Source organism: Cyanistes caeruleus, chromosome 9 (genome assembly GCF_971803275.1).
Source record: "Cyanistes caeruleus chromosome 9, bCyaCae1.hap1.1, whole genome shotgun sequence".
NCBI lineage: Eukaryota > Metazoa > Chordata > Aves > Passeriformes > Paridae > Cyanistes > Cyanistes caeruleus.
This window is the reverse complement of record NC_141709.1, coordinates 577,827-594,436: the sequence shown is the minus strand read 5'-3', so window position 1 is coordinate 594,436 and position 16,610 is coordinate 577,827. Positions and strand designations below refer to the sequence as shown.

Here is a 16,610-nt window from a genome sequence, read left to right as displayed (position 1 = left end):
ACACCCTCAGCAGTTCCTGAGGGGTTAACAATTTATCACCAAATACCTAATGCAGGTTTCTCTCCTGACAGGTTTTCAATGTAACAGCTTTAGTCCTCTTGGTTTTGACAGACTTGTAGCTCCTGAACCTCAACTTCTTTCTGAAAAATCAGGTATAAGGGCTCATGAAAGCCTTATTCATAGTCCCCTCCCTTTCCCAGCTTTCCCTCCAACTTCCTGTCTGCTCCTCCTCTCCACTGCATCTAGGACTGATAAAGAGTATGCAGGAAAAGCTCACAGCTTGCCAAACCCAGGGTGAAAGAGTGAAAGAAGAGGAGGCACAGGCACGAGCACATCCTCCTAAGAGAACCACTCCCCTCTTCTGTCCCACAGGTCTGAAATGCACCACGTAGGACACAAAGCCCTCACCATGGCTACAGCCTTAAAATGCTCCTGATTTATTGCCTTCTTTCTGCATGGCAAAATACATTAGGGCTTTCTGCACATCTGTGCCTGGCTTTGTTCAACCAGCCAAAACACTCCACTGGAAAGGGACAGTCTAATAGGATAAATCTTGTAAGGGGAAAACATGAGCTGTACTAGCCAGACTTCAATCTGGAGGCAATTATATGTTCACTTATGTACTGCATGCTGGAGATCTAGGAAGCCTGCAAGTCAGTATTTAATTAAATAATGGGTAAGCACAGGGATGGACTCAGATGGACTTTTTTAAATGAAAAAGACACTGCTAAGTTCAGAGCCTGTTCTTAGTCGTGAACTTCCCCAGTCGTCTCTCGAGCAACTAAGAAAATAAAAACTCCAGCTTAAAAAGTAAGAAGAGAGAGACAGCATGACAAACATCACAACTATGCAAGCTGAAATACAGATCAGAGGAGAAAAGCAAAGAGCTGAAATGAAGAAGGTGCTGAAGGCCTTGGTGACAAGCACTTGTGGATGTGCTCTCCTCCCCAACACTGTGCAGCACAGACACAGGTACACTGCTGAAGCTCTGCTACCTCTGGAAGATAAAACACCACATTCATTTGAAAAGCAAAACTGAGCAGTTTTCAAAACCCTGTGTTTAGAGCTCAGGTACCCTGTAAAAACAGCAAGAGCACTGTAAAAGGTGAGCAAGGCAGTGAGGGCTGAGAGCACCACTGCCCTCTGCCACCCAAAATATGCAACAGGTTTTGATCTCACCTATCGCTCTTCTCGGAAATGATGCCCTCAGGTACCTCCTGAGCTGAGCTGGACTCCTGGCCAGCTGAGAACTCCAGAAGATTTCTGGTCCGGTGGTTGGAACTCACACTGGAATCTGCTCCATTGGGATCCTTTTCAAATACACTGGAAAACGTGAGAAGCACAGCAAAATGAGGGGTCTGCAAGGCACTTTTCTGTAAGGCATTAAACACCCAGGGGGAGAAGGTTCTGGCTGCTGTTGTGTCACATGGATAAGGTTCACATCACATCTCCTGTACAAAACTGATGTGTCACTATAATATCATTGTTCAAAGCAGCAGAAGTCAGAAGAGCATTTCTGTTTTCTTCATCAGTTTTAATTGTTTGAAGGATTCTGATGCTCCAGTTTTCACATTCCCTCACACAAGCTTCATCTGCTGAAACTACTCTGCTTGTAACCCAGGTCTACAGGGACAAGAAAATTATCTACAATCAAATCAAAGCACTCCTAAACTTTAACTTTCATCAGCCTCAAAGTACAATTTACATGGTTTATATGGATACAGCATGTAAGGAAAACTTAGCTATCAAATTCCATGCAGCTGCAAGGCGGGAATGTTATGCCAGACATCCACCAGGACTGTACACAAACCTAAATATGTTCAGTTCTGCTGGGATGTGGAGCAGTGGCAGGGCAGCAGGCCATGGTGCCAGACAGCCTGTCCTGCTGCGGGCTGGGAGGCTGCACAGCCATGCAGCACAGGGGGACAGCATGCATCCCTGCATGCCCAGAGAGCAGCGTGCATCCCTGCATGCACAGAGAGCAGTGTGCATCCCTGCATGCACAGGGGGACAGCATGCATCCCTGCATGCACAGAGAGCAGTGTGCATCCCTGCATGCCCAGAGGGACAGCATGCATCCCTGCATGCCCAGGGGGACAGCATGCATCCCTGCATGCACAGGGGGACAGCATGCATCCCTGCATGCACAGGGGGACAGCATGCATCCCTGCATGCCCAGAGAGCAGTGTGCATCCCTGCATGCACAGAGAGCAGCGTGCATCCCTGCATGCACAGGGGGACAGCATGCATCCCTGCATGCCCAGAGGAGCAGCCCTGCACGTGTGAGCTGCAAGCACAGCCCCACCACGGCTGTGCCACACCTGCATCCTCAGAAGGGTGAGCTACAGGGGAGAACTCTCCAAAGCACAGAAGCAACACTTCCATTTCTCCTCTCCAAAAGAATGAGCAAAAGCTGCATTTCCTCTTTCATAACACGGCTGCTTCCTGAAATGTGCATGTTTACAAACCCAAATCCTAACCTTCCTGGCTGACAACAGCACAGCACCACCAGCAGCAACAGGGGCAAAACATAAAAATGCAACAAGCCCCCAGCACACCCACAAGGTCTCTGCCATTCCTGCTGATCAGTTCACAGGGTGGATTTTAACTCATGCCCCCTCCTCCTGTGCTGCACAGCATAAACTCTGCAAGGGAGGATTTCCTGTTTTACACAGCATCACTTTGCAACAGGCAACAAATACAAACAGAGACAGGCAAAACCTAGCAAGGAGGGCAGATTAAATACTCCACAGCTAAGCAGAAGGCAGCCAGCATTGCCCAGAAATCCCCTCTCTTTTGCCAACACTTCTGCACTCCTATCAGTGGTAACCCAGGTGTCCCTGTGAGCAACTGTGTCGTGTTCTGAACCACAGGAGAAGGACAATCCTAGATCCAGCTGATGATGCTTTGAGTGCCTCCTCTCCTCCAGGTTTCTGGGCAGCAGCAGGGAGCAAGGGCAGCAGAAATGCTCCAGGCTCTGCTTTCACTTGTGCCAAAGGGCAGAAAAGCACTTACAGCTTCCTTACTGCCCGTGAACATTGGTGTCCAAATGTCTCACTGCTTCCACTGCCTGGAAAGCTGGGTGGTTTATTCACAACCTCCTATCAGGCAACACCAGGCCCATCCAATTTTACAGAAACAATCTCCACTACCTAGTAGGTTTCATGAGATCACATTTCTTCTCTGCCAATGAAAGCATCAGCACAACTGGCAGTGTGTCAGCCCAAGAATCAGAGCTCCAGACTAAGGCTGATATTTAAATGGATGCCTCACACTCCTGCTGGAAGCCCCTCACCTGTGAAATGCCCTTCCTGTACTTCACCTGGAGTCATGACAGCCAGAACTACATGGTACCTAATTCATGAGACCAAGAAGATCCCTCACAAGATCTGAAAGCTGTTAACTCTCCTGCAAATCCTTTCTCCTCTGCCTGAAGTGTATCAGCCACCCAGTGTGCTGCTGGACCCCTGGATCTGGTGTTTTAGCCTATCCTACCTCTCTCCTTTCCCATTCAAAATGACACATGGAACCAGAGAAGCTTTCCATGTAACTAGTTAGTTAAGGCTGAGAAAAAATCTAAGCAGAGGAACTGCGACAAATTGCATTTTTTCTGAGCTGCATCTTCCTTCCTATTTGTCTCCTTCTGCAAAAGCAGCTCTTGTAAATTCAGGCTCCAGCCTGGGGAGGTGAAGTGTCACATCCAATTCATTCCCACTGCAGCTCACCCTGAACTCTGAACCATAGAGACAAACCCAAACCAAGGAGAAAGACCCACGCTGCTCTACAATCAAAGCCCATCTTCCTTTTTGTGATTTAGTTCTTTCAGCTACACACCCATTCTGAACCACACACACCTCACTTTATTGCATCAGCTTTAGAAGAGATGTTTATTTTCCCTCAAGCGTAAAACACCTTTATCTTTTCATCAAAAATCAGCTGAGCATGGGATGTTTTCAACCTGAAAGAAGATACCTTCAGCAGCAAGAGACAAAGAAGAAAGTGAACAGAAAATGTTCTGCCATCCTTACAGGCATAAACCATGGCACTCACTTCTGACAACGTGAACACAAAGTCAAGAACAAAATATGGTATCAGGGTGTTTTTTCCAATGCCCTTTCCTTCAGCAGGATTGTTATTTTTCTTTTGAAGCAGGGCTAGCAGCAATTCCTGCTCTATGGGCCACTTTTGCACTCCCCCTTGCCCATTCTTTTTCTAGGCCATTGGAAATGATTATTCCTTCTCAATGTCTCAGATATGTCTGAAAAAAAATAAACTTAAAAATCCCCTTTGTTACTCCTCTGGTTTGTGGCCATGACCCAAAACCAAAATAATTTTACTTCTGGATAAGGAAAAACCCCACAAATTGAAATTCTGCCCCACTTCCACCTTTCTAATTACTTGGGGAGTTTTGTTAGTGTTTCCCCATGGGAACAGAAGAGGTTGTTGTTCTGTTGTGTGGTTTCTCCCCCTCTCCCCAGGGGGAACTCCAGTGAAGTCTGTCCATAAACAGGGCTCCATCTTCAGGAAGCAAACAGGAGGGGATGTGCAGGTAATGGTCTGTGCCCTTTCCCTGCCACGTGGCTACCGGAGGGGCTGAGACAGGGTATCAGGAATATTCCTCCTTCATCTCAAATGAAAGGGGAAAAGCATGACTTAGGAGCAAGGAAGCCCTCAAAGCAGCTGGGATGGGGATGGACCCGTCCTGCAGAGCAGCATCTGGAAACATCTGCTGGGCTTCACAAGCACCAGGCAGAACAGCAACGATAGAAGCAGCAACAGGAAGGGTCTACAGGACAGATCCCAGCACCATGACACTGGAGAGGAAGTAAATATCAACATCAGGCAGAAGAGGCCAGAAAATGTGAAAAAGAAAGGCAGGAGATCCCATTCAGAGGGAGGAAAGCTTCAGAAAAACAGCATTTTCAACTAAGGTATCAACAGTTGGTTTAAGAACTGGTTTAATATGACAGATGGCAAAAGCACAGACAGTTTTTTCATCCTGCTGAGCTACAAGATGAGAGGTTGGAAAAGGCAGAGGACTTTGGCATACCTGCCCTGTGCAAGTCCTGCTATTGGTGGGAACTGAGCTGCTGCCCCACATCAAAAGTCAGAAAAGCCTGAAGCTGAGAACTGGCTTTACTGGGCAGGGCAGTCTTTTGGAAGCTGGAATCTTTCCTGTTTGGCTCACTCACACACCTGGGGTGCCCAGCAAGGTTTGAGAGCCTGCATTTGGACAGCCCAGAGCCCGTGAGCATGAAAGGGTTTTCACCAGCCACAAACACCCAGCCCAAGCTGGCTGAGCTCTCAGCTTGCTGCAGATGCAAAACCAGATCCAAGGGAAAAAAGAAAGAACCACTAAATACTCCACGCAGATGTTTGTTCAGAAGTGTAGATAAATTTGATTACAAGAGGGAAAGAAAAGCAGCACTCCTGCCATGGCTCCTCCAGGCATTCAACAGCACCTGATATTTTAGCTGTATTTTCACTTCTTTGGTTTGAATGTCAGTTTGATAAATGGGAAAGCAAGTCTCGCCAGGAGACCAAACTAAATTTCATTTGTGCTTCTGGCTGAAGAAATCCTGTGCACTTCAAGTTTTGAATCCTGACATTTAAGTTGTACAGTAATTTGCAGACGAAAGCCAACAGTGATATCATAACAAAGAGTTTTCTGGGGACAGAACCATCTCTGAGTATGAGCTGGGCACTTTCCAACAAGCTAAAGTTGACACTGCAAGGAGACACCAACCAAAGACCTTGTCCTCTTCCTAACTGATTCCAGACAAGGCTGCCATAGTGCCAGACACTCTCTGGAAAGTATTTCTCGTTTCTATTCCACCATCTGCTGACAGCAAGGCTCTGCCTTCTCCTCAGGGCTGCTCCAGAGCTCTGAGTGCTGGGCTGGAGAGAGCAGCCCAGCCTCCTTCCTCTGCAGGGGAACAGGAGGAAAGCAACCCTGAATGGAGTTTTTGGTGTGTTTTGCATGCTTCAAATAGCAATTTATTTTTAATTAAGCCTCTGGAAAAGAAGGGAAGAAAGCAAATACTGACACCCAGAGCACTTTTTTTTTGCTTGGAAAACTCTGTACCATTATCCAGCCTTTATTGCCAAAGCTTGTGGCTGTGATCAGCAGAGGAGAGAGGAAGGAATCCCTTCCTGCTCCCACAGCTTAGCTTGTAAGAAAACCAAAGGTGCCAAATTTTATTCAACCTGTCAAGAGAGGAATTAAAAGCTCTGGAACCTAGACCCATGTCCCATTCACTGAGCCTGTCCTTCTTCTTTTGATTTCCCCCTCTGTCTTCAGGAGGGAACTACAACACAAGACCAAAGGTGTGCTGCAGAAGCAATTTTATATCCTTGGGCCATCTCCAACACAAATGTACACTCAGCTCAGCCCTGAAACGTGTTCTTTCAGTGTCACAAACATTACATTGAGTTTCCTGTACTACAAGTGTTAAGAGCCTCAAATGTCTCCTGACGCTTCTGCTGAAACACCCAGAGGGTTTCATCTTTCCCTGGCAGCCAGAAACCTGGACCTGGCTACCACGACTCTGTTCCATGCTTCTTGCACTCATCTCACAGCTTTTTCTTCACATTTCTCCTCCCTACTAGTGTGTAAGAAATTCACAGGCATTTGGCTGTCATCATTTGTATGTAGGCTTACTGTACATCACATTTCAGCCTACCAACCTCCTGAAGACACATGGGAGGCCACTGAGGCTCACAAAAAGCAGAAAACAAATCCTTTTCTATCCTTTACAGAGTGCAAAGAAAGCCCAGGACTGGATGAACTGAGAAAAAGAAACTGACCCTGAAGTACAGCCCACGATCTCTGCTCTCAGAACACCTCCTAGAGATGCTTCAGGCAGTCACTGCAAGTTTGGGAGCTCCTCTTCCACTCCTGCTGCAAGCCATGGGTGGTTCCAACCAACCTGTCCCACTCTGCTCTGGAGTGGAGGCAGGAAGGAGCACACACAGAGTCTGGGAAGGCAAAATAATGCTGAGTTTGAGCTGCTGGTCACTGCCCTTCGTGTTGGACACGTGGCCTCAGTCCACCCAGGGACACTTGGGATGCTTCTGAACATGCCACATCAGTGCCTGGGGTACCTGCCAGGGCAGCACAGGGTGGCTCCAGGGCACAGCAGGACCTTGGCCTGGCTGCTGGTGGGATGTGCACTGAGAGACCCAGCTCAGAGCACACAGCTCCCACGCCTCTGCAGCAACACAGCACTTGTGCTGGGAACGAGAGCGGCTCCTCTGCCCACACAGGAAATGCTCCCTGCTGGCACTACTCCATAACTTCCCAACATCCCATCCCTGAGGTATCCCTACGCTCCTGCTGGCCCTGAGATGGCTCTGTTTCTCTAACTGAGGAGTCCAGGATAAAGTCTCAAGCAGGAGCAAAGGTGCACAGGAACACTGCAGAATGCAGCAGGCCCCAGAACAACCCTGCTCTCCCCACCCCAAGAGACTGCTCAGCTCCAGTGACAGACACCAGCACAGGCTCAATGGATGCTGCTGTCAGCAGCCCAAATCCTGCATGCTCCAGGAGCTCAGCAAACCCCAGCAGAGCTGACTGCCATCCTGCACACCAGCTGGGATGATAATCTGGGCACTGCTATCAAAGACTTGTGTTTTCATTGCTTTATCCTTACAAGCAGAAGGTCATGGTAGCTTGCAAGCTGAACAATCCTTGGCCAATTTCCTCTAATTTTTAGTAAAAGATTATTAATCTTAGCACTTCTGGGATTTTTTTCCTGGTTTTTGCTACCAATTTAAGAAATGAGACACACCCCTAAGTCTTTCAGGAGTCAAAAATAACTGCTGCTTCATTTGCTGTAGGCTATGACAACAGCAGACAAATCACACTTCTCAGCCAGCCAGGCCAGTGTCTTTATTTGCAACTGCTCAGTGGATCTAAACTTTTAACAGATTCTTCAGTTTCCAGGACAGTCCTGGAAAGCAGAGGAAAGTCCATGAGGACAGCCCTGAGAGGGGCTGCAGTGGAGTCTCTGCTAAAGGCCAACCTTTCTAGTGCAGCTGCTCGAGGTCACAGGAGGCTTTGGAGCAGCAGCAGCAGCTGCACTGAGCTCCATCAATCACCACCTCACTCATCCTCCACCACAAACACAGCTTTCTGCACATCACCACGTCTGGCTTCCTGATGGAAAGGGCTTCCAGCCACACAGAGGTGGCCAACTTGTAAGAGAACACACAATTACTAATAATAATGTTAAAAAAGCAGTATCACACCACCCTCTCAAACCTCCTGCTCCAATCTCTTTGAAAATCTGCCTTTCCTCCCTCCAACTTCATATTTTTCTTTGTTTTCTGTCCACTGCATTGCTGAAGTGGTAGTTGGGACACATTCTGGGCTGGCTGACATCTAAATAAATGCTCCAAGACTGCTGCTAGGTGACAACCACCATCCATGTAAGCTTATGCAGACTGATTATGGATAAAAAAATAACTAGTTAACACTTTTTATAGGCAGAAAGATAATGCCACACCACCAGCAAATACCTGGCTTACATGCTTTGCTGCTGCTGTCCCAAGAGGAGATGCAGAAAATTTATCCTTTGCATCTTCTGTGATTGTTCTCCTTTCCCTGCTTTTTACACAACTTGGGTTATTTTCCTGCAAATACTTTACTATCACATGTAGGACTTGTGTTAAAAAAACAAAAACAAACATAAAAGGCAATTTATATTCAAATGAGAACATGGCAGAGAACCAAAATCAAAATATTCCCAAAATAAATACATGGATTGTTTAGACTAGAACATGTGCTTGGTTTGTGCCATTTGTTTCAGCCCTGTTTATGCTTGTTTAACACATTTTCAGATCTGTTTACTCTAAGGCACAGTCCAACACAAACGTGGAAATCAAAGAAGGAGAAAAAGGCATGGAGCAACTGCAATCATTTGAAAATGACCAGTGCTAAAAAACCAGCACAGCTAATTAGCTAATTACTGCCATGGCTCAGGCATGCCCTGCCAGCTGGGAGTGGGAGAGAGAGCACACATGGAGGAGAGCCTGGCTCAGGGACACCTGGCTCAGGGACACCTGGCTCTGGGACACCTGGCTCTGGGACACCTGGCTCTGGGGACACCTGGCTCTGGTGGCTCTGGGGACACCTGGCTCTGGGACACCTGGCTCTGGGACACCTGGCTCTGGTGGCTGTGGGGACACCTGGCTCTGAGGACACGTGGCTCTGGGACACCTGGCTCAGGGACACCTGGCTCTGGGGACACCTGGCTCTGGGGACACCTGGCTCTGGTGGCTCTGGGGACACCTGGCTCTGGGGACACCTGGCTCTGGGGACACCTGGCTCTGGGGACACCTGGCTCCTGAGGACACTTGGCTCAGGGACACCTGGCTCTGGGGACACCTGGCTCCTGGGGACACCTGGCTCTGGGGACACCTGGCTCTGGGGACACCTGGCACTGGGACACCTGGCTCTGGGGACACCTGGCTCCTGAGGACACCTGGCTCAGGGACACCTGGCTCTGGGGACACCTGGCTCTGGGGACACCTGGCTCCTGGGGACACCTGGCTCTGGGGACACCTGGCTCTGGGGACACCTGGCTCCAGGGACACCTGGATCCTGGGGACACCTGGATCTAGGGACACCTGGATCTAGGGACACCTGGCTCTGGGGACACCTGGATCCTGGGACACCTGGCTCCTGAGGACACCTGGCTCCTGAGGACACCTGGCTCAGGGACACCTGGCTCCTGGGACACCTGGCCCCCAGGGACACCTGGCCCCCAGGGACACCTCCTGGGGACACCTGGCTCTGAGACACCTGGATCCTGGGACACCTGGCTCCTGGGGACACCTGGCTCTGGGGACACCTGGCTCTGGGGACACCTGGCTCCTGAGGACACCTGGCTCTGGGGACACCTGGATCCTGGGACACCTGGCTCCTGAGGACACCTGGCTCTGGGGACACCTGGCTCTGGGGACACCTGGCTCCTGGGGACACCTGGCTCCTGGGGACACCTGGCTCCTGGGGACACCTGGCTCTGGTGGCTCTGGGACACCTGGCTCTGGGGACACCTGGCTCTGGGGACACCTGTCTCAGATGCCCTGGTTCCAGCTCCCAGCCCTGCTGAGTGCCAGGGCCTGTGTGCTCACTGCCTTTTTTGCAAACACTGCTGGTTGCCAATTCCTCCCTTGCACCTCAGGGAATGCAAGGCTGGGGCAAGGGAGTGACTTCTGCAATGAACTGAACCAAAACGGACCCTTCTCCCCCCACACACCTCACCAATCACTCTTAAATAATAATAAAAGGAAGTTTTTACACATGTTGAATCCAAATCCAAATAACCCACCAAGATTACAGAATAGTTCACTGACACACAGATGGGAAATTCCTGGGCACCTTTCTTCCAGTATAAAACAAACAGATAAAACAGAAACACTACCAGAATTCCTGCTAAATTACTTCTGCTTTTAATAACTGAAAGTTTCACTTTTCAACACAAAGCAGCAACAAATCCAAAGAGTTCTACCTAATGCAGAGTGACCACAAACTGCACACAAGCCCCTTTCTCATCCTCACATCACACTGGCATTCAATTTACATCGAATTAGACTTGCATTCTTTTCTTAGAGATACCATGGTGCTGTGTCTAGGGCTGAAGGATGTTCTGAAAGCTTGCTGGTAATTAAGCAGACTGGGCAGCACTCTCCTTCTGGTATTTCCAAACAGATTTCTTGTGTCAACAGACCAACTTCCCTACCAGACTTCCACCCCAGCCCCAAACTCCCAAGCTCAGCGTTACAGATTATCCCCACACATCTGTCAGCATGAAAAAATGTGTCAGCAGAATAATTTTATCTGCCAAGGGCTGCCACATCCTGGCCTGCTTTCCACAATCTCAAAACAGCTGAAAGCAGTCCCAGGGTCCTCCATGAAACATCACAAACATCTCACCACACACACAGGGCCAACAAGACTGAAGTCCAATTAAAAAAATGATGTGTTAGTCTTAATTAGTGCAACAGACATCCATGAATGCAGAGGGAAAACCAGAAGTACCTACACAGCCACCCATGCAGATGGGATTGCTCTGTGGGATGCTGAGTGCCAAACACTGCACCCTCCCTGGTCCACTGCCTGTTCTTCAGCCTCACACCCCCAGCCCCAAACAACCCAACTGCTTCCCTGCTTTCTCTGATCTGCCAGAAACAGCTAACCTACACCTCTGCCCTCTTGTTTTACCTCTAGTCTTCAAAAAAACCCACCACCTCCCTAAGAAGCATCTTACAGCAAGGCCAGAAAAGGAAATTTCAACATCTGGTACAGATTTCAGGGGGTGAATTTCCAGTGATTTTGCTTTTTTTGGATGTCACTCTCTCTTTGAAATGGTTCATTGGTTTTAAGTAACAAAATATTCACTGCTAATATGTTTGGATCAAAACATCCTGAGCCCAAATGCTGGCACAGCTCCATTCAGGTGTGGAAGTGATTTTTTTACACAGAAAAAATGGTAACACAAGGTTTCAGAACATACTTACTTCCAGCTGACCACTGCATGGAAATTAGAGATCCCACAGTTAGCTGATTTGGGGGAAAAATTCAGTGGTTTTGCTGAACTTTAGCTTTTTGCTAAACTGTAAGTTAGCATGGATATTATCACAAAAATTTACTTATTTCTGTAAGAAATTGCAGGGACTGAAAGAAAGCACAAATATTGGAAGCTTCTGTTGTGAAGGGCTAAACAGAACAGCAATCCTGTCGTGTTCATGGAGCTGCCATTCAGTGACACCTTTATAAAAGGGAGAAAATGTGTATGGGAGGAGTGAAATCTACAGAAACAGTCTGTAAATCTCACATTCTGGGTCTTCTAAAGAGCATTGCACAATCAAACATTCACACCACACAGCCTAGAATTTTAATTGCAGTGTGAGCATTTCTTCTTCTAGGGAGGAAAAAAACCCAAACCAACCCAGAAAGAGTAATGCTTGCAAATTTGCAATTACATTTCTCTTCATTGCCTAAATCCAGTGCTGATGCAAACCACCTGGTTCAGGCACAGCAGTTCCTCTGGCATGCTCAGCTACTGTACCAGCCAGGAACAGTCAGACATCCAAGGATTTCTTCTTGCTTTATCTGCTTTATTAAACATCAAATCAATCCCTTAGTATTTGGAAGATGATTTTTCCTGCCTGATAGTCAAAAATCACAATACAAATTCTAAAGACACTAAGAACTGGTCTACCTTAGCATCATCCACATCAAAGCAAAATTATCACCTGTATTTCACTTCCTGAGATAAAGGATATTTGCAGCAGGTGCAAATACTTCAGAAGTCATTTCAGCTTTAGCAAATTTTCTAATATTAAAAACACAAACATCACTCTCTAAAACTCTACCCCAGTCAGAAACAAAGTCTTCCTGCATATTTATCCCATTCCTTCAGTTTGACTGGGGCACTGAGGACAAATACTGACTGGGATCCTACTGAAATATTGTGCCTTTTTGAAAAGTGAACAGCTCCATCTCTTTATGTTCCAAAGCCAAGTTAAACAGACAGGCATGTGCAAGAAGCATGGTTTTTTATTCTCCTTTCTTCCACAGATTTCTTTATAAAGTGCCTGGGAGGTGATGTAGCATTTCCCTGCTGCTCTCTGGCTCCTACACCCTACAGATAACAGCTCCAACAGGAGAGGTTTCTGATTACCACTTCCACCAACCAAGGAGAAGGAACAACCTCTTCACCAGAGCTGGGACAAGGGCTCTGTAAGCAGGGAGATTGCAGCTGGACACATCCTGCAGTCAGGACTGCAAGGCACAGAATGTACAGCAGGATTTCCTGAGTGTTTTGAGTACTAAAGCAGCTTCAAGGCACAGCTACTGAAATTAGCACAGGCATGAGCAAGCAGATCAGCTCCCCAAGTCTGACTTCTTTTCCTAAAAGGATTCTAAACAGAGTTCTTAATCTCTGCAGGTAAAAATGGAGCAGAAAAACTGCTGTATGCTGCACTGAACAAAAAAATGCCAAACCAGGAGAACTGAGATGTACAAGATCTAGTTCTTACTGCCAGGAGGATTCCAAAAATGGAACCATTATACAGATGCATGTTCCCCTAAGCAGGAGGAGAATAAAGGACAGATTTCAGATTTCAAGTGCAAGGCTTTAAGACACAGCAATGGCTGTTATTAATGATTCCAACAAAAATATCAGGACAGCAAACTTGCTAGGCAAACAGGAATTTCTGAGCAGCTTACCTCAATGGACCATAATTCAACATTATAAAGGCCAGTATCACCATCACACACAGTGTTCTTCTCTTTGGAGATGATACTTTGAGCTTCTGGTTCTAGAGAGAGAACAGAAGACACTGAGTAAAAGAGGGGTACACATATGTCAGAAGCCAAGTACACTAAATTATATTTGCTTTTTTGATTTATACTTGCCTAATTACGTGTGAATACATTCCCGAACTATTTAAAAATAAAACTTTGGTTTATACATTATATTCCACTTTTATCCAGTGAAATATTCAGAAGAACCATGAAGTAAAGAATTAAAAGTCTACCAGATAATGTGTCAGAGTTGGTGAAAGTCTTGCTTGGAATGGGATGCTGGGCTAGAAATCTTCAAAGGTCCTTCAGTCAACATCTCCCCATCTCTGTTAAGTGCCTTCCACTTAAACAACTGTTTTCATACGAAATCAGACTTTCATCACAATCCCTTACCTCTAATACCACTTCATCCAGCTGCCTCTTCAGCGTGCTGTTTTCTTTCTTGAGTTTCTCATTCTCCAGCAGGGCTGCCTCCAGCCTGGCCTCCAGTCCCAACATGTATTCCTTCTTTTTCTTGCGTGACTGGAAGGCTGACTCCCGGTTTTTGATCATGCGCTGCTGCCGCCTCAGGACGTTGACCTGAACACACAAAACACAGGCTGTCAACAGCCCTCCAGTTAAACCTGCCTCTGTTTCGTGCAGAATCTCTGCTTTGGCAAAGGCCTGCACAGAGAGCTTCCCACACTGTGCTTCCAGTGAGCTGGAATGGCCAGCACAGAGGCACCTCGGGATCACGGTACACCTGAGGGAAAACAGGTCCTGCGCTGCCTCAGTTTCCCTCTGTATTCTCAATATTCTGTATGCAGGGGCCATCAAACACACTCGAGTTTGATTTGATCAATCAAATCACCAAGAGAGAAAATACTCTCTTCAGGTCTGCAAGGCACCAAGAATGCCTTTCACCTTGACTCCTCCCTGCACCATTTTACAGGCTACAATCTGCTTTCCTAACAGGAAATTTCTAGGGTTTTCCAGCCCGTTCTGTCTGGAAGTTATTTCCACACTGATTGCACATTTCTGTACCTCTTCCACCTATGCTACACAGCTTTTGAGGTTTTGAATAGTGCTGCTAACCTCAGATTGCACATTCTGTGTGTATCAAGCACTCACACAGCAGTTTAAATGCAGTCTCTGGGTGCATCTACCCTAACATCCTAATTCAGCTCAGGAGGGTGGCTCAGTTTCCTGACTGCCCCACTAAATGTGCTTCACTTCACATCACAGAGCAGTCTCTGAGAGCACACAAACTGGATTCCTTCGGGGTGAAGCTCAACCAGCACACCAGTTATGTACTCCAGGAGAGCACGTAACTCACTCTAACCACCAGCAGGCATTCAGTCTGCAAGACCAGACTGGGACAGCTCAAAGCAACCCCTCCCCATCCTCCAGCAGTCCTGACTGATTTTTTTCCCAAGCAGGAACACTCCATCATCTTTTACCACTTACTCATTTTGTGGTTTGCACTGAGTGGGACAACCCAGACCGAAATCATCTTGCTGCTGACAAGGATAAACAATGATGGATACTGCAGAACTACACAAAACTACTTGAAATCCTAAGTTTTAACACCAGTCTGTTGATTTCCTTTCCCTCACAGATTAGCAACTCTCTTTTCATTAGGAACAGATTTCCAGCACATTATTAAGCTGCAACTGGAAATGCCTTAATGACCATTACACTGACAGATAACTGAATGATCCATCTTACACAGACCTGAATATTTCAGTACCTACCACCACAGGCACTGCTGTAATCTGTATCTCTCAGAGAAGGAATATTAAAGAAGAAAAGGTAAGAACTATTCCAGAAGTATTATTTTGGGGAAGCAGTATAATCACAGAATAGTAACATTAACTAACCCAGATTTTGAGTCTGGCTATGTAAAGAACCTTACCCACAGCTCTTCAGCTCTCTCCCTGTATCTACCTGCACACAGTAAGCATACTGTTCTAGGGCACTGGTGTTTTTAACAAAAAGTGGCCACAAGCTGTTTGAAGACATCATTCTTCATGATGCTGCAGTTGGGTGACAAAGATGAAGAAAACACATTACAGTGCATTAACGTTCTGGGTTGCCTCCATGTTGGTCTAATTGCTTTTATAAAGATCATTTATTAAATGTCTAGTCTGCTGCCACCAACAAAAGTCTGTGAAAGTGAAGCTGTTTGTACTTACTCCAGTTACTCTCTTTAGAGTGGAGAAGGAAAAGATTTTAATGTATTTTCATTAACACTAAGCTTTGTCTTGAATTTTTTAAGTACTACAACATTTAACATAAAAAAGCTTCTGCAGACATATAAAAACTGGACAAAAAAAAAAGATTCAGGCTAGCCAAGAGCTGCAGTGTATAGAACACACCAGTTTGGGGCCAGGATCACTTAAACTGTTCAGAGATGAAAAAACAAGGAATGAGTTCATGCAGCAGCTTTGGCTCAAGTTGTGAACTCCAAACAAGGAGTTACATTCCCCTTTTCAAAAAGAGGAACTCAGAGAAGACCAAATTGTTTACATCCATTCTTGTCTGCAGACCTGCTCAGGATTATTCATTACTGGACAGCTTTTAATCACATGTCTGGAACCTCTGGCAAATGTAGATGCTTCCCTGAAGAAAATAAGGTGTTAGAGCACCAGTGCAGTGACTCTGCACTGGGAGCACATCCTAAGGTACATCTGCCACTTGTTTCAGACACTGCCATCTACATTTTGTGTGTCATTTTTTATCCAGATTGCTCTACTTTACTCACAGTTCTCCAGATGCTGGGAGGAACATGAGCTCTCCCCAGCCTGATTCCAGGTACTCTGTGGAGTACCTGCATTTCAGCCCATGCCACACCAACTACTTTCTGACTCATTTTTAAACCTTGCTTAAACAAAATCCAGTACTTGTGTCCTTAAGATATTCTGTTTTAATTTACAATCTGTAAACAGCTTCAGGTCCTCCTTGGTCAGCCTTCCAGCTCTTGCCTGGCTTATCTTAGGGACTCTGCCACAACTGCACACCCAATCCAATCCCACCTAGAAGTGATGCAGGAAATGGGAAGAGCTGGCTGAGTGAAGTGGAACGGGAATGCTGAACCTGGAAGCAGTATGGCAATCAGCATTACACAGCTGGCCCAGCCCCAAGGCAAACATGCCCCCTGCTCCAGCACTTTGACACACAGGAGGGAGAGGAACCCATTGACAATGTCACTCTGATACTCAGGAGGGAGAGGAACCCATTTACAATGTCACTCTGATACTCAGGAGGGAGAGGAACTCATTGACAATGTCACTCTTTGATACTCAGGAGGGAGAGG

The 16,610-nt window shown here is 46.8% G+C and overlaps 1 protein-coding gene across 8 annotated transcripts in view; it reads right to left on the bottom strand.

Moving 5' to 3' along the window:
* Nucleotides 1-16,610, bottom strand: part of ATF6 (activating transcription factor 6) — a 73,917-nt gene that overhangs the window by 47,053 nt on the left and 10,254 nt on the right. For all 8 annotated transcript variants that reach the window (XM_086842958.1, XM_086842959.1, XM_086842960.1 and 5 more), the window contains 3 exons: nucleotides 13,709-13,894; nucleotides 13,238-13,329; nucleotides 1,180-1,323 (listed from right to left, as the gene is read on the bottom strand). In XM_086842958.1, coding sequence (XP_086699084.1) covers nucleotides 1,180-1,323; nucleotides 13,238-13,329; nucleotides 13,709-13,894 — 422 coding nt within the window. The remainder of the gene's footprint in view (nucleotides 1-1,179; nucleotides 1,324-13,237; nucleotides 13,330-13,708; nucleotides 13,895-16,610) is intronic.